The sequence below is a fragment of the Mus caroli genome, unplaced genomic scaffold (assembly GCF_978045245.1).
Source record: "Mus caroli unplaced genomic scaffold, Mus_caroli_1 scaffold_13, whole genome shotgun sequence".
In the NCBI taxonomy this organism is placed as follows: domain Eukaryota; kingdom Metazoa; phylum Chordata; class Mammalia; order Rodentia; family Muridae; genus Mus; species Mus caroli.
In genome coordinates, this window is record NW_028227268.1 from 117,887,382 (window position 1) to 117,909,555 (window position 22,174).

The 22,174-nt window shown below is 46.4% G+C and overlaps 2 protein-coding genes across 2 annotated transcripts; one reads left to right on the plus strand and one right to left on the minus strand.

Moving 5' to 3' along the window:
• Positions 1 to 991: 991 nt before the first annotated feature.
• Positions 992 to 13,831, plus strand: Ccdc117 (coiled-coil domain containing 117). The gene is made up of 5 exons (XM_021177992.3): positions 992 to 1,656; positions 2,105 to 2,155; positions 7,644 to 7,868; positions 8,254 to 8,391; positions 11,178 to 13,831. Exons 1-5 carry the CDS (start codon positions 1,475 to 1,477, stop codon positions 11,413 to 11,415), a joined length of 834 nt encoding a protein of 277 aa, XP_021033651.1. The 5' UTR covers positions 992 to 1,474; the 3' UTR covers positions 11,416 to 13,831.
• Positions 13,832 to 16,815: 2,984 nt separating this feature from the next.
• Positions 16,816 to 22,067, minus strand: Xbp1 (X-box binding protein 1). The gene is given in 6 exon segments (XM_021177554.3): positions 16,816 to 18,032; positions 18,336 to 18,419; positions 18,422 to 18,481; positions 19,224 to 19,358; positions 20,653 to 20,749; positions 21,459 to 22,067. Coding segments are annotated over 6 exon segments (1,140 nt in total). The 5' UTR covers positions 21,665 to 22,067; the 3' UTR covers positions 16,816 to 17,474.
• Between the last annotated feature and the right edge of the window lie 107 nt (positions 22,068 to 22,174).

Genomic DNA, 22,174 nt, shown 5'->3' on the forward strand with positions numbered 1-22,174 from the left:
AGGCTAAGACACTACCTCACTTCCTTAAGTCCACTCTAGTTCAGTTACTGGTGTGTCCTTGATAGTCTTTGGCTAAATGGCATCGACACTGGTATAAGCCACTCAGTGATGAGTGATGGGATCATTCTTTGAGGCAGAAAAAAATGGGGGATGATCAGTGGTAGGACTGACCAATCCTCCACTCTATTGGTCCAACCTAAGCAGGGGACATTATTAACCATCTTTGGATACACAAGGCTGAACTTCTGCTTTTCCCCTCCAATTGCTCTCCCAGTCTCTGGGGGTTTTAGTAATTGTCCATGGGATCCAATACATCAACAATTTCATTTATGATAAAACACAGAAACAATTGAAAGATAGCATTACATGTACACACATGTAGAGTAGAGTTTTCTAAGCCTTGACATCCTGTTTTGTTGTTCAGGCTGAACTCAACCATTCTCTTGCTTCAACCTCCCTATAGCTGGGATTGACTGGAAGTGTGTGCCACACATCCACCTGCTTCATGTATAAGTATTGTGGTGGAGTACATGCACCCTACCACTCAGCTGCACTTCCCTCTCAGAGTTTTACTAGCTTTTAATTTTCTATTTTTTGTTGTTATATGTGTGCATGAGAGTGCATGTGTAACCAGGGAACAAAAGCCAAGCCAGCCCCCACCCCCGCCCCATGAAAGGAAGTTCAAGAACAAGTTTCTAGAGTTGGTTTTCCTTTCACCATAGATTCTAGAATAATAACTCCGGCTGTCAGGTCCCACTCATAGGCATTTTTTGTTGTTGTTGTTTTGTTTTGTTTTGTAACAGTGGCTGGCCTGGAAGTCACTATGTAGACCAGACTGACCTAGAATTCAGAGATTTTCCCTCCTCTGCCCAGAAAGTGCTGGTTAAATGTGTGCACCACTATGCCCAGCCCCACCTCTAGATTTTTAATTCATTCACTACTCACTTCAACTCTGAAAACATTTTTATTATCCTGTTTACTACAGAAGAAACAAAAGCGTTATAACTTTTTATTTTGGACTGGGTCCCATGTAGACTAGGCTAGCCTAGACCATGCCACTTAGTCAAAGTCTGGCTTTGAATGTGTCTGATTATCCTGCCTCCACCTGATAAGAGCTGGGAAGATCAATGGGAGCCACCACGCCCAGCTCAACGTTCTGTATAGGGATTGGGTGTCTGTCATTCTGGCCGGTGAAGGCGACCTGACCTGCAATTCGTCTGGTACACCGCCGGCCATCTTGCCTGTAGTCCTCAAGGACCACAACTCCCGGCATGCCTCACGACAGCGCCCTCTATACACAACAAATCCCGACGTGTCTCTGGGCGGTCCGGAGTGGAGGGTTCTAGAAGGCGTGAGGTTGGGGGGCTGAAGAGGGCTCAGAGGCAGGTAATCGTGGGTAGCGGTGGTGACGGCTACTGCGGAGTCTGGGAACACGAACGACTGGGGTCGCGGACGCAGCCTCGTCTGGAAAGCCATGGCAGCCCTCGGCCGGCCCTTCAGCGGCCTCCCTCTGAGCGGCAGCGCGGACTTCCTGCAGCCGCCACCGGCCTTCGCGGGCCGGGCCTTCCCGCCAGGAGCCGCCGGCCATGACCTGGCCCCGCGGCCCGGTGTCCGCGGCGCGCCGAGCAGCCCGGGCGGGAGAACAGCGCGCGGACGGTGAGCAGGCGGGGCGGGCCCGTTAACCCCGAGGGACGTTAACCGCGAGTCCCGGGGCGCGGGGCGGGCGACCCTCGAGGGTTCTTCGGCCTGGCCGCTTCCCTCCACACGCGCGGCCGCCGGCTGCCGGCCGGGACAACTTTGAATGCCTCTGGGACACTTGGGGTCCTCATCGGCAATGTTGGGGGCAGAAATGGGTTTGGAGCGAGTGCTCAACTGTCACTGCCCCGACAGAAGTGACAACTTCAGATTTCCTTGTCTGGGGTTATTCGGAGCCCCCGGCAAATCGCGATCACCTGGGACCTGTGTCGGTCTATCACGGCCAAGGAAGGAATGTTCAATTTGTGGCGGGAGATCCGGATGAGTGAGGCGACAAATACAGGATGCAGAAATGTTACATTTACGTTCCAGTCGTGAGTGACTGGTTTGTTTTTGTTTGTTCCAACAGTGTTTCCATTCACTGTAGAAAGAAACACAAGCGGTTGGCGGAGGATGATGAGTAAGTATCCGGACCAATTTGTCCTCTTTGTGGTCGCTGTTAGTTTAACACGTGTATCCTATTTGAAGTGAAAACGGTGAAGCACATGTATCTCTTTAAACTGCTGACATTGTTTGCCTTTTAGGTGCAGAAACTGAGTGGCGGGCAGGTAGAGGAAAATGCGCATGCATTTTAAACTGTCATTTCAGACACAGCGTATTAAACCAAAACAAAAAGAAAATCCCAGGCTCTGTATTGGAAGGGTTGGTGTTCTCCGCAGAGGTAGTAACCATGTAACCTCTTCTCTTGCTCCTTAGGAAGAGAGTCCAGAAACTAACAAATTTTGTAGCCAGATATCTGGTCACTCTGCAATGCTTCCGAGTAGCTTATTCCAAATGAGTATATACAAGGTCTACCTGTTGGTTTTTTTTAAGATCGCCTGACTATGGAGCCCTGCCTAACCAGGGCTGTCCTCAAACTTATTAGATCTACTTGCCTCTGCATGTTCAGATTTTAAAGGCCCACATGCCACCATGCCTCAATACCTGCTTTTTTTTTTCTTGACCATTATTATTAAATATATACACAAATCCCAGATGAGTATGTGGAAGTTAGAGGACAGCATTTGGAAATTGGCTCTCTCCCACCATGTGGGTTCCAGGATCAAATTCAAGTCGTCAGTTTAGGGGCAAGTGTCCTTACTCATTGGATCGTCTTGCTTTCCTGCTTTTCCTGTGCTAAGAGTCGCCTAGGGTGATCACACTAAGCAGTTACAGCCCCATTCACCTGTCCCAGGCCCTGTCCTGGGTAGTTTGTTTGATCCTACCTCCACCCTACCCTCCTAGAAGCTAAATCCTTTTCTGACAATGACGACTTAATCCAGTAATCCCAACTGAGAAGGAGAATTTGGGGCCAGCTCTCAAAGCACAAACCAAACAAGAGCTAGTGAGGAAGGTGGAGGCAGGAGGATGAGACCTTGGAGGTCGTCCTCTGAAATATAGTGACTTGTGACCAGCTTGGGACTCATGAGACCCTGTCTTAAAAAGGGGGGAAAAAAGAAGGAACTAAAAATGAATTTTTAAAAGTGAATTTTGATACTTAGACATGGTTAAAAAATAAAAAAAAAATAAAAAAACAGAAGGTGGTGGTCTGTGCATTTAGTCCCAGAACTTGAGGCCAAGTTAGGCAGAGCTTAAAGTTAAAGGACAGTCAAGGCTACTGAACTGAGAGAAGCCCTGCTTCAGGGGAGAAGCGAGCATTGAAAATTTCCTTATTTTTTGTGAAAGGGATAAGGGAGGCAGAAGTAGCCCCATCTTGGATGTTATTGATATCATCCACCTCACCTTTTGTTTGGTTGGCTTTTGGGTTTTTGGGTTTTTTTGGGGGGGGGGTTGGTTTTTTTGTTTTTGAGACAGGGTTTCTCTGTATAGCCCTGGCTGTCCTTGAACTCACTCTAGACCAGGCTGGCCTCGAACTCAGAAATCCGCCTGCCTCTGCCTCCCAAGTGCTGGGATTAAAGGTGCGTGCCACCACCGCCCGGCTTGGTTTGTTGTTTTGTGGTTTGTTTTGTTTTTTCAAGGGTGGCCTTGGATTTAGAGATCAGCTCGCCTCTTGCCTCCCAAGCTCACCACCACTTTTTTTTTTTTTTGAGGCAAAGGCTCACTATGTTGTGCTGGAATGTACTAGGTAGAACAAGCTAGCTTTGGCCACTTATCTATATCTATGCTAACTAAGTGCTGGGGTTAAAGTGCCTGTAGTCCCAGCTTTGCTGCAGTTTTTGTTTTGTTTTTGTTCTGTGTGTGTGTGTGTGTGTGTGTGATGCACATATATGTGGAAGCCAAAGGTTGGCATCAGGTATCTTCCTCAATTACTTGAAATGTTCTATTTTGAGGCAGAGTAGCTCACGCAGACCCAGAACCTGCCTTCGGCTTGCCTGTGAATCCCATCCCCACTTGCTGAGCCCTGTGATTACAGGTGGGCTCCATGCCTACCTGTCATGTCTCTGGTCTTCATGCTGGCACTGCATGTATCGCAGTTTTCCCACTGAGCCAACTCCATGGCCCCCCACCTAGTTTTTGTATGGTTAGGGCTCAGACAGAGCTAGGGATTCCCTGCCTCTGCTCTCTGGTGCTGGTGTCACAAGTCACCATGCTTTGCTTTCTTTAATGCTGGCTCCGAGGCTTGAACCTGGCTCCTCATACATGGCAGCGCCTTCCCACTGAGCTGTTTGCCCTACCCAAAGAGTTGCCTCAGATCAACTTAGCCCTCAAACCCCCTACATCAGGGGGTGGGTTGCCTTGGGATTGCTATAGATAACTCAAGAACTTTTTTTTGTCTTCTATAGTGCTATAGGTAATTGAATTACTGATACTAGTGTTTGCTTAAGGTGTAGACACTATGCTAGGTGCAGTTGCAAAGGTCTTTAATTCCAGTGCTCAGGGGGCAGAGGCAGGTGGATCACTTCAAGGACAGGCAGGGCTATACAATGAAATCCTGTCTGGGGGGAGGGGATGTAGGAACTTGATTTAATTCATACATTTAATTCTAGCACTTTGGAGACAGAGGCAGGTGGATCTCTGAGTTCGAGGTCAGCCTGGTCTACAGAGCAAGTTCTAGAACAGCCAGGCTTACACAGAGAAACCCTGTCTCAAAAAAATTAGCTGCCTTTGATTTGTGGGTGGAGAAAGATATCAGCCTTGAAAAGTGGGTATGTTGCAGGATATTTGCACATTGTGGGCCACAAGATTGTGTGAACTAGAACAACCTTGTGTATGGCTCAGCCCTGGCGCACAACTAAAGTCAATCCTAGGTTAAGAGGCAGAGCAAGCAAGCAGCTGACAGGGAGTGAACCTAAGTGAACAGAAGGGGTGGGGGGAGTCTTTAAGACTGTGGAGAAAGAGAAAGCTTCCTTCAGAATAGTGGGTGGATTAGGAGGATCCACTGGATGCTCGATCTGCCTCTCTGAGCTAGCAGAGCTGTTAAGCCAGCTCTCTTAATCGCTTCTTTTTCACCCCTGCAGCTGACTCTCGAGTCTTCATTGGTAAAATGAACATCTGGGAATTTTGTTTTTGAAGACAATGGGTAGCCTGCACATTTAGATCTATGCCCAGATGTGTATGCTTAGCTTGCCACCCTCACTGCTTTGCTCAGTATCTAAAAACCTTTCTTTAAAATGCTAGTTTATTTTTCTTCGTGTATGTGCATTCACACATGGATATTGATGTTCAAAGCCCAAGGGTATTAGCGTCACTAGCAGCTAGAGTTACAGGTGGTTGTGAGCCATCTGAGAGTGAGTGCTGGGAACTGAATCTGGGTTCTGTAAGAGCAATACATGCTCTTAACTGATGAGCCATCTCTCCAGCTCCTAGAAACCTTTTTAAATTCACATTTTCTTTAGGGCTTAATCACTATTGATCTTCAGCTATTAATTAGCAACATAACTCTCTAGGATAAAACAACCTAGGGTCAAAGGTCAATCTCATACATTGAATTATTAGATATTCTGGGAGACTGCCCATTCTCTCTCAGGTATTATTTTTTCGTAGCTGGTGTTTCACAGGCATGTACCACCGCACCCAGCTTAAAGCTTTTTAAAGGACAGAATTTCATGTAAATCAAGTTGTCGCGAAACAGTGTAGCAGACACTAACCCTAAACTTCTGATCCTCCAGCTTCTTGTCTCTTAGACATTTCTAGTACTAGAATGAGGTAAAATTCTAAATCAAACATATAGTGCACTTTGATTTTTTTGAAACTATTAAGTTTAAGAGGCATTGTCAGATTTTATATTCCAGAGACTTTAATATTGATTTTCACAGTGCTGACAAGGATTAAATTATTTGTTTTCTTTGACTTCCAGTTTAGTGAATCTGAAGTGTAGGGTTAATGAGTGAGCTTCTTGGCTATCCATCCATCTGTAGTCTAGTCCTGTTGCTACACATGCAGAGAACCGCCATGCAGGAGAACACTTGTCAAAAAGAAAAGGAAAAACAAAGCAGCAGCCAACTTGTCCTACTGCTTTGTGCTGCTTTTGGCTTGCAGTGGACGGACATATCATAGTGCTAATAAATACGAGTCCATATAAGAGCTTAAACAGTTAACTTCCTTTCGAAAAAGCAAGGGATTTAATGAAAAGGCATAGAGATGAGAATCGGGGTCTCTGGGGTCTAATCTTCAACTTTGAAGTTTCCTCTACTTTCTAGATAGGTCCAAAAGGAAGAAACTGGGTTTGATGAATTCTCAGGTCTCTTTTTAAAAGTACTAACGTATCTAAGATGCAGGTGGAGAGTATTATACTAAGAGAAAGGTAGATCTCATTATTGTTCAGGGACACATAGCCAAAGGCAAGAAATTTGTGCTAATGACCTGCTTTTGTGGTATTTGAAGCATATTTTAGTATCGTGTGTATTTGGTGTGAGGAAACACAGTTATAACCAGCCCCGGGGGGGGGTGGGGGGTGGGCAGGGGATATAACTGGGAGAAAGCGCTTCTTTGTCTTTTCTTTTTCAATGTGTATGGTGTTGCTTGTGTCTATGCACGTACACGGCCAGAACAGAGTATAGAATTCCCTGCAACTAGAATTACACGAATTTGTGAACTACCATATGGGTGCTAGAAATCTGGAAGAGTAGCAGTGCTCCTCACTGCTAAGCAGTGCTCCTAACTGCCGAGCCCTCTCCCACCCTCCTTTATCCTTTCTATTGCTTTGTGTCCCATTTGATTGTTCCTACGGATTTTTTTCCTTTTAATCTACAAGTTTAAAATCTTACAGGTTTTAAATTGTTTAAAAAAAGGAATAGAAGAAAATTTTCTGGGGAGGGGAAAAGGCATGATTTTCTAACTAGGAAAAAATAGGAATGTTTGTATTTAATAATTTGATTAAAATAATAATAAATTGGGATTAGAGAGGTAGCTCAGTTAAGAGCACTTTTTTTTTAAAAGATTTATTTATTTACATGAGTACACTGTAGCTGTCTTCAGACACACCCGAATAGGGAGTCAGATCTCATTATGGATGGTTGTGAGCCACCATGTGGTTGCTGGGAATCGAACTCAGGACCTTTGGAAGAGCAGTCAGTGCTCTCAACCGCTGAGCCATCTCTCCAGCCCCAAGAACACTTATTCTTGCAGAAAACACTCAGGTTCCATTTCAAGCACCTACATGGTAGCTCATAGATCTCTGTCAGTCCAGTTCCAGGGGGTCTGAGACCTCGTCTGACCTCCACAGGCACACATAAAGTACACATGATGCAGGCAGAAACTTAAACATAAAATAAATGGATGGTTTTTAACTAAATGAGTTTTAGCTTGGCCTGGTAACCTCTCTCCTCATCCCAGAACTCTAGGCAGAAACAGGCAGAACTCTGTGAATGAGGCCAGACATAGATACAGAGTGAGACTTTGTCCCAAAAATATATCTTTTTTAATTCGTTAGAGAAATGTCTTGCATTTCGTCTATAATGGATTGCTTTTCTTCCTTCCCTCTCTTCCCACTGCTTTCCTCCTCCTAGGTGTCCAGTAAGAAAGAAACGACTGACTGAAGCTGAACTCGGTGCCGTGGCTGATGAATGGGTTCTCGGCACACATCAGGGGATAGAAGGTCATGGGGTAAACACGTGTTCTAGTAGCCTTTCTATGCCCAGCATGCTAGATGTGCTCTGTGAGGAAATGGATCAGACAACTGGAGAACCACAGTGTGAAGTCGCCCGAAGGCGTCTGCAAGAGATTGAGGACAGGTACTGACTACGTGTCACATGTACTGTGGTCCTGTGTCAGCTCTCCTCTCCTAGGCAGCTCGGGGTCACGTGCTGATGCTGGAAATGGAGAATGAACAACAGACACTTAGTGGTAGATGGAATAGAGCTTGACTAAGCCTTTAACTGACCGTGTCAAGCTCCGTTTTCCTGGACACTTCTTCTAACTTGACTCCATTCCAAACCTTTCTCCTCAGGGAAAAACAGCCTCATTTGGCCACTTTTCTCTGAGTTGTAGCTTACATGACCTCTCGCTGCAGCACCTGTGGGTTTTTCTTTTAGTTTCAAATTTTGTTTGTTCATTTGCTACAAGAAACACACAGTGCCTTGAGTGATTTTTTTTTTCTTTTTCTGATTTATTATTTAGGATAATTGACGAAGATGAAGAGGTTGAAAGTGACAGAAATGTTAGCCACCTCCCAAGTCTTGTCCTTTCTGACACCATGAAAACGGGTTTGAAGAGGGAATTTGATGAAGTCTTCACAAAGAGGATGATTGAGTCCATGTAAGTGCATAGCATTTCTCCCTAGCTGGTGCTGACACCTGGGAAGGCTCTTGCCAAGCCTGTTCTCTTAAAGTCGGGGGGTGGGGGTGGAAGCGGAGAGAAAGAGCAGCAGCAGCCACATTTTGAACGCTCCAGTTTATCTGCTCGTAACTACTCAGGCCCAGCATGGAGACAGCATGGGGACAGAAGGTGACGTGTCAGATTAGTGACAGGGAAATTGCTGTCACAAAGCCCGCAAACTGTAGCACAGCCTCAGTGGTCGTTTCAGTGTTTTTAACGCTTGGGTTTGTGTTGGGGGCTGGGAATGTTTCTGTGCACTCCAGGTTCCTGTGCACAGGTTTCCTCCTTCAGCTTCATTGACTGGATTTACAACATAAGTTAAGCCAGGCATGGCTTACACAGGCCCCCACGGCACTCCGGAGGCAGAGGTCCTAGTTTCCAGCCTCTTTGGTCTACCTAGAGAATTCCAGGCCAGCCAGAGCTGCAGAATGAAACTTTATCATTCACCCAATCTCCACCCCCTACCCCCAAAAAAGAAAGAAAAAATGATGATGGTGATGTCAAAGCACAACATATTTTCAAGATGGATGTGATGGTGCCCAGTCAGACTAAGCAAAGACTGAAAACAAGAAGCAAGGGCTAGGGAAGTGACTGGGGTAGAGGACTTGCCTGCGCCATTGCAGCCCTGGGGTCTGCTCTCAGCAGTACAGAAAGAAAGATGGAAAAACACCATGGTTTAATAAGCCCAGTTAACTGGTTTGCTATATTTTCAGAGTAGAACTCAAACCCAAGAGTCTGCCAAACAAAGTGGCAGCCTAGAAAGTGCTCTGCTTAGATCTAGTGTGGACGGGCTGGTCCTCGAGTGCTGTGCTGTGCTGTCCACTTAAGTACTGCCCTGGAGCCGTAGCCTTACTAATCACTGAGGGTGAGCGCAGGATCTGGAAAGTGCTCTTGGGACACAGACGTCAGGAGTGCTGGCAGAGAGGGAGCAGTGCAGCTCCTGCTGGTGGGAGATCCAGGTCTTCACTCAGGCCCTAGCTTGAGTTTATAATTAACTATTCAGCCCTGGGGGTGTGTCAGTAGTGTAGCCACTGTGTGTGCAGGTCACATTGCCCTTCTGCTCAAAATAGTGTGTGCTGCTCTCAGTAGTTCTCCCGAGCTGGGCCTTTGAGAGTGCTCTTCATTGTCTCCTTGGTTACTTCTATGTCGTCCCAGAAGAGTGTCCTCTACCAAGGGGAAGGAAGGACATTTTTTTTTTCCATTTTGGAGATGGGTGCTCATGTAGCCTAGGCTAGCCTAGAACTTATCACCCTCCTGCCTGCACCTTCCAAGTGCTAGAATTAAAGGTACTGCTCACAGCTATGGTTGAGAAAAATATTTTTATTTCACATATTTAATGTAATTGTTTTGGTTTAGCTGTGAAACATTCTACTTCAAAACTGTATGAAACAAAATGTATCAGAAATTAATGTTTGCCCAGGATTTCATTTTCATGGATAATCATGTAATATATCAGATAGCCATTGGGGTACGGAGATAATGTAGCGCTAGAATAGCTGCTTAGCGTGCATTAGACTCAGTACCACATTCTAAACAAAAGATTGTAGTCATGCAAAAATGTTCTTAAAACATCTCTGTGTATTATATCATTATAGCTAGTGATGTGACTCAGTGATCCTCAGCCTGAGTTCCACCCCACGCACCTACTTTAGATTACAGCATTAGATCAAGTCAGAGGAGGCCCTAGTCTGTTGTTGTTGTTGGTTTTGTTTGTGACAGGTTCTTTCTATGCAGCTCCATCTATCCTAGAAGTCACTATGTAAACCAGGCTAGCCTTGAACTCACAGAGGCCCACATGTCTGCCCGCTGAGTGCTGAGTTACAGCAGTGCACCAACACACCCAGCGTAAAGACCCCACTTTTCACCTTGGATAGTTAGATTACTGCTAGGTATGGCATCTGTAAGGCAGGGTGTTGATTTGGAATAAAATACTACAGAGCTAGTGATGTTGCTAGGAAGTGGAGCACTCACTCATGTGTGAGTCCTGGGCTCAGTCTCCAGCATGTGAACTTCTACAGATTTGAGGGCCTGGAAACAAGGCTCACTTCTTTTAGGGTTTTAGTTAGCGTTTCTATTGCTGTGAAGAGACACCAGGGGAACCTACCTCCTCAGCCCCTAGTGCACACATGTTCATATTCCCATGGACACTCAGACACACATGCACATAAATGTGCTTTTTAATTTGCGAAGTCCATTTGAACTCTAAATATCTCTAGCTCGTTTTTAAATGAAGCATTGGTTAACTAACAAATGCTAGTCAGTATTATTCAAAGTTTAGTATATCTTCTGCTGAAGTGAACACTTTTGGTTTTCTTTGGCTTTTCAAGACTTTCTCTGTGTAAATGCCCTGGCTATCCTGGAGCTCGCTCTGTAGACCAGGCTGGCCTTGAATTCACAGAGATCCATCTGCCTCTGCCTCCCAAAGGCATGAAATACCATGACCCAGCCACACTTTCAATTAAAAGATTTAAATTTCTATAATGAGAACTGATAAGACATCAAGATAAAATAATTGTGAAACGTAGTTAATGGATAGGGATACACCAGCAACAGACCAGCTCTTTCAGGACAACCAGCTCTTAACTGACTAAGGCATTGGGAGTGAACAGGACCTTGTTACAGGCAGCCTAAACGGACTGAGGCATAGAGAGAGACAGCAGCTTGTTACCAATAGCCTTCATTTGCATGTCCTAAAGTTTGATAAAAATCTGTATTTTCTATCCCAGGAGCCGTCCTTCTATGGAGCTTGTGCTCTGGAAACCTCTCCCTGAACTCCTTCCTGAGAAGCCAAAGCCATCTTCTAGCCCTAAGAACTACATGAGAGAGAGCCAAGCAAAGCACGCAGCTCCAGGCACTGCCTTCCCCCAGAGGACTGAAGTGTTGCTGAAACCTCAGTGCACAGACGCACCGCTTTACCATAGTCTGGAAACAGCTGCTAGCACAGAGGAAGAGATGGAGCTCTAGACACCCGTTTCTGCTCTGACTTGACAAGTCGTAGAAGGCTCCTGCGTTCAGAAATGAGCCTGCCTGCGGAGTATAGGGGCCTGAAAGTTTTATGAAACGGGTGTAATATCTCCTCTGCCTGTGACTTGGGTGGGACTGTCATTGTGGGTAGCCATTTATTGAATTCAACTTTTTGCCAAGGAAGCTTATCTCAAGGGAAATGCAGTTTTTTAATAAGCTTATCCAGGAAATGTTACAGTCTCTTTAACGACAGCTATAGATGCTGGATGTGTTCCGATGACTTCGGTCATGTGTCACATTGTTGAAGCCATTCATTCTTGAGATGATCCTGTACAGGAGTGCTTGCTCCTAATCGCCACTGCACCCTAATTGCTGAGTCATGTGCTGAGCTACTTGTAGTGGTCACTGTACACGTGGGGCTCGGGAGGGAAGAGAGCAGGACTTTGAGTCTCTTGTGAAGGAATGGAACAAGCAAAGAAACTTGTGTTGGTGTCAGGTTGGTGTAGCTGGATCACTCAAGTAGTAGCCCTTGATCTCCTTTCATGACTGATAGGCTCAGTTAGTCGGTAACGTTTACACCTCAGTTAACTTCAGTGGTTGACGTAGAGTGTGAGGTATATTGCCTATGAGAAATGTCTTTTCATGAATCCTAAGGACATGCTGTGTCAGCTAAACCTACAATTGATTGCTTCTAGAGTTTAAAAAGGGAAGGTTGTGCTTGTATTAGCAAGTTGAATTTTTTAATGTTGGTTCCAAAAACAGTGACTTAGCTGAAAAGAAATGGAGAAATGTCTTGGAGATTTACTGAAATAGCTAATTGTCTGGTGCTTAAGCTTTTGTGCAGTAAGCCTAAAAGTCAGCAGAAGATGGCCTCCTGCCAGCAGGAGGTCTTTACCCTTAGTACCCGAACAGTCTCAAGGTGTTCTTTGGAAATAACCAGGGTTAAAGTTGTTAATTTCTCAGGAAGAGCTCTTCAGCATGGCAGGACGTGTAATGAAGGCTTTTGCAAGTCCTTCAGCGCTGTAGAGCAGTAAGATGTCCATCCGGTGAGTGTGGCGGCTCTTTCTACGGCTGAACTCCCCCTTGGTTGAGTTTTCAGTTTCTGGCTTGCTTCTCCCTTTGCATGGGGAGAACAGAGAACAGGTTTATGCTGAGGAGAGGTGACTTCTTAGAAACTTAGCTTCTTGGCATTTTGCAACCCATGCTGGCCTCCCTCCTGCGGATGGCATAGGAGTCCGTCTGTCGTTGGACTGTCTCCTCCTGCTGTTGTTCCTGCTCTCTTGGTTTCTGTCTAGATGTCAGGAAAAGGTTTAATGTTTAATATTTAAACAAAATATTTATATCTACACCATAAAGTTACTCAACCTTCAAACCAGTCTTGAAGCCAGCTACTTGTTTCTTCATCTCAGACTCCGAGGGGAATAAAAGCTGTCTTCTGTGAATGTGCAAGTGCTTGGCTCGTGTCATTTGAAAACTCCCGGCTTATCTAATGGGACCAACTTGTGAAGTTTATAGCCTTAAAGAAATCTCTGTGTTAAGTTTTAAAACAGTTTAGAACCGTGCAGGGATGCCGAGAGTCTGGAGTTAGCCCAGTGTTAGGGTAGGGAGGAAGCGGCAGCTTTCCGAAGGGCCTTAAAACACCAGGCCTGCCTCTGTGAAAGGCCCGCGTGGCTTTGATGCGGTTGGTAACCACTTGAGAGCAGAGATGTCTTAACTTGTCGGGAGTCCTTACCTGACATGACCCTGTTTCAGCAGGAAAGTAGATGTTTCGTGCTCCTGTTTGGATTTTATCTTCTTGCACATGTTTGTACAGAAATCACCTTCATCCTTGTGGTGCTTACACACACCCCCAGTTGTCTCCACAGCCCTGATGCCTTTGTCTTCTGTTCTCCTCTCTAGCAAAAGACTTTGGCTTCTGCCTTAAGGTTCTCCCAAGGAATTAACAGGTCTTTTCATCTTGTATAGTTTTTACAGTGTGAATCCAACATTGGCTCAGTATGCTAATGTGACAGTCAACAGTTATCTAAAGCAGGTGAGCTCTGATGAACAAATATGTATTTTCAGTGAGTCTGAGTCAGGTGTGTGTGGATTTTTTGGTTCTTGGCTTGGGGATTTGTGTTGTTCTTAATATGAAGAAATAATATGAGAATCCAGTTCTCATGATAAGAATCAGTTAAAAACTGCTCATTCTTAAAAAGGTAAAACTAAGATTTAGAAACAAGGCAGGCCTTAGAGCCGAGGGAGACTATTAGGCAGCAGGCCAAACCGCTCTGGCCCTGGAGCCGCCTTTGTTAATTAACAGCCACAAGAACGCTGCAGTGCTACAACGGGCTGGAAGGTGTGTCAGATTTGCATTAAAGATGAGAATCTGCTGTTTCTGTACTTTATTATTTTCAATAAAACTCAATGTTTTGAACTTTTAAAGTATCTGTAATCCTGTATAAATGTAAATTAAGCATTTTTTTCTTAGCTTTAAATTTTAATCAATTAAGGGGGCAACCTTATCAGTGAAAAACTTAAATTTGTCCTGAAAGTCTGATACTGTGGGGTTAAAAGTGAGCTGTTTCTAGAATAGGCAGGCTGCTTTGCCTTTGTTAACATACCAATAACATTCCCCTTAGCAGGTGGGACATCAGATGCTGACCTTGTGACTTGAGCCTTCAAAGGTGAGATGTAGAGTTGAAACTCAAGTTGGAGGAGTTTGAAGAGATTAGGCAGTCTGTGATGTTTATACATCCTCATGAGGAAGGGAATTTTATCATTGGGTTATAGTTGCAGGGGAAAAAATTATTTTTAACCAAATTTTGAAAACCCTGGGCAAAAGTAAAAGTTATCTAACATGATGGGTTGGAGACTGGAATTAGAATAGATAGTTACAGCTCGGTATCTCACCTGCTAATTAGTCCCAAGGTTCTTGCTTTGACCAGCTGTTGACTTTACAGACATTTTAATGTCTGATGTTGTCATGGCAACTTCATTGAGACAATGGAGTATGACTCAGTGAAATTAGAGTCATACATAGTGGTACTTCCTGTCATTCCATCACCCAAGAGTGAGGCAGGAGCCCCAAAATTTGAAGGCTAGCCTGGTCTACAGTGAGTTCCAGGATCCATGACTTGTGAGTACAAAATGAGTAGATACTCAAAAATAGGTTGATGTGCATTGAGTTGGTTCTCTTGGTCCCCTCGATCCTCAGACTAGTGGTGGCATTTTATAGATGCTGAAATGCTAGCTCCTGTAGGACACTGGTGCTGACTTTAGCATTGCCTGAGTGGGTGTACCAGTCATCCTACTGCATGAATGGTAGACGTGAACAGGGTTGCTAGAGAGTCACTTTGTTCAGTTATGTAGCCACTGGTAAGTTGCCCATGTGTATACGAGCAACCTTAAGTACTATAGGACACACTCAAACAGGATGGGAGTGGGATTAATTGGGAAGGGGAGGGTTCAGTAGGAGGAGAAATGAAGGTTAGATATGGGGTAAATATGATTAAAACACATTGTCAGAAAACTTTTAAGTCACAAGGGTATCAAAGTATTTGGAGTATTATAGTCCTATAATCCCAGGATTCGAGAGGCGGCTTAAGGAAGATCCCAAACAGGGATCATTGTCCCATATTGATCTCATGAGCCCAGCATGGACTGCAAGAGACCCTGTCTCAAATGGTCTACGAGGATGGATCAGTCAATAAAGTGCTTGGCTTGCAAGCAATTCTGAGTTCAGATCCCTAACACTCACTTTTAAAGGGGGCTAGGGGTTGTGTACGTTTACTCTCACAGTACTTGGGAAGACAGGTAGAAGAGCCCTGGAGCTCACTGGCCAGCTAGTCTACCTGGATTTGTGAGCTCCAGGTTCAGTTAGGGATCTTATCTCAAAAAAGATTGACCAATGGGAATCCATACCTAAACATGGAACATACAAAATAAGAAAATATAGATTTCATCTCAACAGTTACAAAAGTAACGCGTTTTTGAGTTTCTAGGAGACAAGAATTGAACTGATGCTTGAAATCCTCTGGAGTAGGCCACGTGACTGCTGCCTAGCTCCAGCAGCAATGATAGAAAAGCAATGAGACAGAAGCCTAGCTGTGGTGAGGCCCAGGGACGTTGTCTGCAGCCACTGTGTGTACCTTTAGTCTGAACTCTGGAATAACACAATATTACTAGAGTATTTGGTTTCATAGAGTAAAAAGGTTGACTTTTGGATCTAGCCAGGCAGTTTGGTGTTTCGGTATGAAAATGTTCTTGAAAATCAGGTGCTTTCTCAAAGCTGATCAGTCTATCTTTTTTGTCCATCTGTACAGGAAATGAAACCCTGAAAATCTACACACTGACCTATCCTGGTAGTATAGCAGCCACTTCAATGCGATGCTATTAAATGTAAATGACTTGAGTTTTAACTTAGAAATACCTATGTTCCGTGAATCGCAGCAAATAATATCTGCCTTATAGTCAGTCCCTAAATAGAGTATTGGTCCTCAGGTATTCATGAGATAGCTTTCAGTCACAAAACTGGAACTTGGCCTAAGTGAACTTGTGTTTCAAAACACTGGGTTGAGCTGTGGACTTACCAACCAGGTCCCTGCCCTGGGGTGTGCGCATGGAAACCCTTCCTATCACAGCCGTCACCACAGGAGCTTGTGTTCTTCGCAGCTGTAGCCTGCTTGGACCTACTGACTAGACTTTCAGAATTCTATCTGTAGGTTTACTTTGATAACCCCAAAGTAATATTGATAGGGAAGATATATTTAAATGCTAAATTGTTAATCTGCCTCTATCAATGAAAAATGAAGTTCTTTGCAGAATACACAATGAGGATGTTGTCATTGTCTTTGGAGTTTTGTAGTTGATTTCTTTCTGAATAAATTTGCTTGTTTCCATTCCAGAGACGGAACTGAGGCTTCATGCATGCTAGACAAGATACCCCTAGCCTACACTAAGATTCAGTGAGGGATTAAAACCTTTCCTAAGTGTGTCGGGAGAAAAAACTGAACTTTTCAGTACACAGAAGGTGGCAGATGTTCAGCTGCTAGACTCTAGAATCCTCCTTTCAAAGTTATAGTTATCGGTCCCCTCAGTTACACAGCTCAGAGGTAAAATCAGGGTGAAGTCTGATACTTCCTGATCATAGCAAAACAGTAATTTAAAAGGCTGAGACTCCATGGTACAACTTGTGTAACTTGCCCATTATGCACATCTTAGGTTTAATCCCCACCCCGACCCCCAAAAAGGGGTTAGGTTTTATCTCTGCCACTTAGTAACTGTAATACTGGCCAACTGGCCTGAAGAAAAAGCTTTCAGTGACTTTAAAAAGTGGTATGCTCACTTTAGTTGGATAAATTACTCCTTTAACAAAAACAATGAAATTACAAGAGCCCTAGAAATCACAGAACAGGACACTGTGTTGCTTTTTTTTTTTTTTAATTGCAAGGGTAGTTTTAAATAAATGGAGAAAGCACCTTCTAGAAGCTACACATCAAGCATTTACATAGTAAATTTTCATCATTTTACAAAGATTCTTGATCTTCATTTAAAATGGACATAAGGGAAAACAAGCCCCTCAGGTTGATGTTTCTCTGCTTGTAGAAGTAAACGAAACCTGGGAAGCAGAGAGTGGAGAAAGAAATGCTAAGGGCCATTCATGAATCCCGTGTCCACCTGACATGTCGGGGGGCGGGGCAGGGGTGGAGGTGCACACCTGGTGAAGCCCAGCACTTGGGAGGTGGGGTCAAGAGCTTCTGCCTAGCCTCGGCTACATAGTTTGAAGCCAGGCTGGGAGAAAATTGTCAAATGACCCTCCCTGTGATTTAGAGTGTACTACCACCTTTAAGATAAACTAGAATCTCAAAAGCTGTAGTACTGGAATACCTTTGAATACCTTAGACAGCTGAGTGTCAAATGACAATACTTGGAAGTCATCTATGAGATCTGAAATACTTTAGAGGAATTCTTCTAAGGCCAGACAGCCTCTACTTTGGCTTTTAATGAAACAGACAGGCCTATGCTATCCTCTAGGCAATGTGATGGTCAGGGAAAGGGGCCCAATGTTCTGTGGCTCTTCAGACGCTAATCAGCTGGGGAAAAAGTTCACTGGCAAAGGCATCCTCCCAGGAGTGGTCGGTACCAAGTGCAGAAGACATGTCACTGAAGGGAGAAGGGGAGCCCGCATAGCCACAGTCACTGTGAGCGTCCAGCAGGCAGGAAGGCGGCCTCAGGCAATGGCTGGATGAAAGCAGGTTTGAGATGCCCAGCTCTGGGATGAAGTCATCTTCCAAAGGTTCTTTCTTCACTGAGACAATGAATTCAGGGTGATCCTCTTCTGAAGAGCTTAGAGGTGCTTCCTCAATTTTCACTACCACATTAGTTTGGCTCTCTGTCTCAGAGGGAATCTCTAAAACTAGAGGCTTGGTGTATACATGGTCAAAACGAATGAGTTCATTAATGGCTTCCAGCTTGGCTGATGAGGTCCCCACTGACAGAGCAAGGGAGGCTGGTAAGGAACTAGGTCCTTCTGGGGAGACCTCTGGGAGTCCCTCCAGACCAGCAGACTCTGGGGAAGGGCATTTGAAAAACATGACAGGGTCCAACTTGTCCAGAATGCCCAAAAGGATATCAGACTACAAGAGGCAAAACACAAAAGAGTTCACTATTAGAATGAATGTGACAGTCTACCAGAAACACTTTCAGTACTGGGTTCCACAATGTTACTTAGGGCTTGCGCTCTCAGATCACAGGACCCACCCATCCACCAGACTTATGCTCTCAGATCACAGGACCCACCCACGGAACAGTTTCCCCCTACTCCATCCACTTAAGACTAGGAAAGCGTCTGCTTAATCCTAACCCCGCCAATACTAACTTCTCCGTTTGCCTGGCTAAGTGTGTCACACGCCACTTGGATGCTACAGAATGAGCTCTACCTCAGAATCTGAAGAGGCAACAGTGTCAGAGTCCATGGGAAGATGTTCTGGGGAGGTGACAACTGGGCCTGCACCTGCTGCAGAGGTGCACATAGTCTGAGTGCTGCGGACTCAGCAGACCCGGCCACCAGCCTTACTCCACTCCCCTGGAAGGAAAGACCACAGTGAGTAAAAGTTGCCAAGGATATACATGCTGGGCAGCTGTGAGTCTCTGCTCCTCGAAAGGAACTGGGGAGGTGGCTCTGAATATAATGTGCTTGCTGTACAATCCTGAAGACCCAAGTTCAAATCCTCAGCATCAAGGGAGGCATAAACAGGAAGTCCACCAGGGCTTGCTGTCCACCTGCCTAGCCCCAGATTCAGTGAGACACTCTGCTGCAGAGGAGCAGGGTGGACAGTGCTAGGGCAAGACAGCCACATGCTCCTTAGGCCTCTGTACGTAAGCAGAGATGTGTGTACACGTACACACCTACATAACCACACAAAGGAACATCTGCCTGTCATGGTAACATCTGGAAGGTGGAGGTAGGAAGATTATCCGCTACATAGCAAGTTTGAGGCCAACCTGGACTACATGGCACCCTATCCCCCAAAAAAGCCAAAAAGCAAACCACTTGTTCATGCGTGTAATTCCAGCACTTGGAAAGCTAAGGCAAGAAGATCATAAGTTCAGTTCAAGGAAACAGGGAGAATTCAGGATTCCTCAGCTAGGCACAGGGGCAGGTGCCTATAGTCCTACTACTTAGAAGCAAAAGAACTGACACAAGTTCAAGACCAGCCAAAATTAGACATTAAGACCTTGTCTCATAAAGGAAAAGAGAGAAAGATTTGATTGGAGGCCCAGAACACAAATCTGGTAGTGCTACAATCAGGTCTCCCAAGACCTACCGTGGACTCTGCCTCCGAAACCTCGTCAGGATCCAGCGTGGCCATTCCCAAGCGTGTTCTTAACTCCTGGTTCTCAACCACAAGGCCATGAGTTTTCTCCCGTAAAAGCTGATTTTCTAGCTGGAGTTTCTGGTTCTGTAAGGAAACACAGATGAGGCCGTGTGGTTCCGTCACTAAAGAATCCACTACAAGTTCTGCTCCAGCTGTTTCCCTGCTGGTGCAGGTCACAGCCGTTCTGTTACTGGTGGCTAATGGGACAGAGGAGTTGGGAGAAGGCCTGCCCTCCCAGGCTTGCAGCCCTGGGCTCCATCTTCAGCTCTGCATAAACTGAAATCCCAAAACCTGGGACATAGCAGCAAGAGAAACAAATTTTGGGTCATCTTTGGCTACACAGCAAATTAGAGCACAGCCTGGGAGACATCAAGCTGTCCCCCCAAAAATGCCATTGAACACTCAAGCAGGCTGAGGCGGGAGAAGCAGTTTATTCAAGGCCAATCTCTGAAGAAAACAAAAGTGTTTTCAATGGTGACAGAAACAACATAATGCCTACAAGTGCTACTCCCAGATTTCAGCCAAAAAAAGGTCGCTTGCAGCTTGAATTTACAGATGTGTTAATACACGACCTTTAAAAAAAAGTATGGCAAGGTGGTTCACTGCCTGTAACGTCAGCATGGTAAAACAGGAGGCAAGCCGTGAGTTACAGGCCAACCTAAGATCCTATCTAAAAATAATCTTTAAGTAATTCACCATCCTGTCTTGAAATGGCAAGTATAGATGCAAGTGGTAGTGGTCCAATGGCAAAGAAATGGCGGCAGCCTAGATGCTGAGCACAGATGCCCAGAGAACCGTGAAAGTGGGGCGCACACACAGTGAGGTACCACTCGCCTGTATAGAGAAAGGAAACTAGCAGGGAAAATGTATAAATTTGGAAAGTGTATTACAAAGTGAGGTGACCCAAACTCAAACCAGGGCGCACATGCGCATATAAATAGATGTAAATGTGGCAATGCCTAAAAAAGCAAGAAATAGCTAAAGTTAACTAAACTTAACTTAGAAACTAAAATAACTCCCCAAAGGGTAAAAGGATGCCGGAGTGGAGGGGCACAAAAGGGCACTGACAGCAGAAAGGATACAGAGGGTGGGAGGATTGGGGGCGCGGGTGGAGGGGTGAATCCTAGCAGGAAGGGCAGTTTTAGTGAGCCTTTGGCAAAGACAGGCGGCGCTACAGCTTAAGCAATCAATGATCTATCCAACCTGGCTAATCTCCGAGGGGAGGGCAGGCCAGGGTGAGTCACGTCTGCTTTCACGGCCTATCTGCTAGGCTGGTTAAACTTTAAATGGCACTTTGGGTTGTATTCTAAAGGGCTGAAGCAGCTTAGGATGGGCCCTGATATAGAAGGAATGAAAGCATGGCCTGAAGTCCCTTTACCTCTTCTTCCAAATCCACCACTTGCTGCTCCAGCTCGCTCATCCGGGCTTTCTTTCTATCTCGAGCAGTCTGCGCTGCTACTCTGTTTTTCAGTTTCCTTGGGGAGGAGACAGGGAACATAACTGAGTCATCTCCAGCTTTCATGTGTCTTCATTTGTAGACGTGGCCAGCTGGTGCTTTCGTTGACTTTACAGAATAAGGCTTAGCAGTAGTAAACAGGCTTAAAGCTCCTATCAAAACGCACATGCACACGCATACACACGCTGCTTTCTATCCACAGGCCTTGAAGACTTGCTTGATTCTCTCCCGTGCGGCTGTCCACCCGGATCTCATTTTACCACCGGGCTGATACATTCCCGTTGCGTCATATGCTTCTTCCCTCCTCCCCCGCTACTTTCTGGGTCCAATTCGGTCCCACAGGCTCCTTGCTAGAGCGACATCCGTGAAGGCAGCGGGGGCGCTACCAACTGTCCCTCCCCAAGCCAAACTCTCGGGATGCCGGACGCTGTGGACTCGGTTCCCAGGGTGGGGTTCCCAAGTGGCTGCAATGACAGCTGGAGCGGTTCCTACCCTGCGACCACAAAGAGGACTGGGCGTCGGGCACCTTCTTCTGTGCCTGCGTCGGGAGCTCCTGCACACACCCCCGACGCAGACCTTCGGAGGGGCATCCCCCTCAGCTCCGCTTCCCAGGTTAGACACTAGAGGTGAATCTAACCCACCGTACGGAGCCCACCGGCTGGCACACACGAGAGAGTCCCAACCCCAGTCCTGCCGCCCCGCGCCCCAACCCTGCCCGCCGGGCCCACCTCCGCAGCGCTTTCTCCTCCGGGCTCAGGTGCGTGAGGCGCTGCCGCTTGCGAGCCTGCGGTGTCCCGCTCGCCTCCGACCCTGCTGCCCGCGGACCGGGCACCATGAGCGGCAGCGCCCGGCCGCCGGAGGCGGGCTGGCCAGATAAGAGTAGCACTTTGGGGGCCGCCGTGGCCGCGCTCGGCGCCGCTGCCACCACCACCATAGCCAGGAAACGTCTACGCCAGCGCCGCCACCGCCCCGTGGCCGCCTGCCGCGCCCAGCCTTTCTAGGGTCGTGGCCGCCCGCGATTGGCCGGTGCTCCGTGACGCGCGGCTGTATTCATCGCTTATTGGTCCTGTAGTCCCGGGGGCGGGCTCAACGCGGGCGGGGTGAGTGTCCAGCGTGGCTGCACAGCTGTTCTCCGCCGTGCAAACTGGGCCTTAGGGTGGGTGGACGGTGGCGACCACCGGTTGCTGGAGTCCAAGGGTCCTCGATAGACACGTCCCCACCCCGTCTGAGGATTGCCAGGCTGTCCTCTCAGGCCAGATTTCCAGACCGAGTCTCACGGTTTTACCCTAGCCGGACCCCATTTTAATGTCCGGCGCTACGTCGCCCCCCAGTGCAGCAGAAAATCGAACTGGTGGCATATCCGGCTTAGGGTTAGCGCGCGCGCGCGCGCGCACACACACACACACACACACACACACACACACACACACACACACACACACCT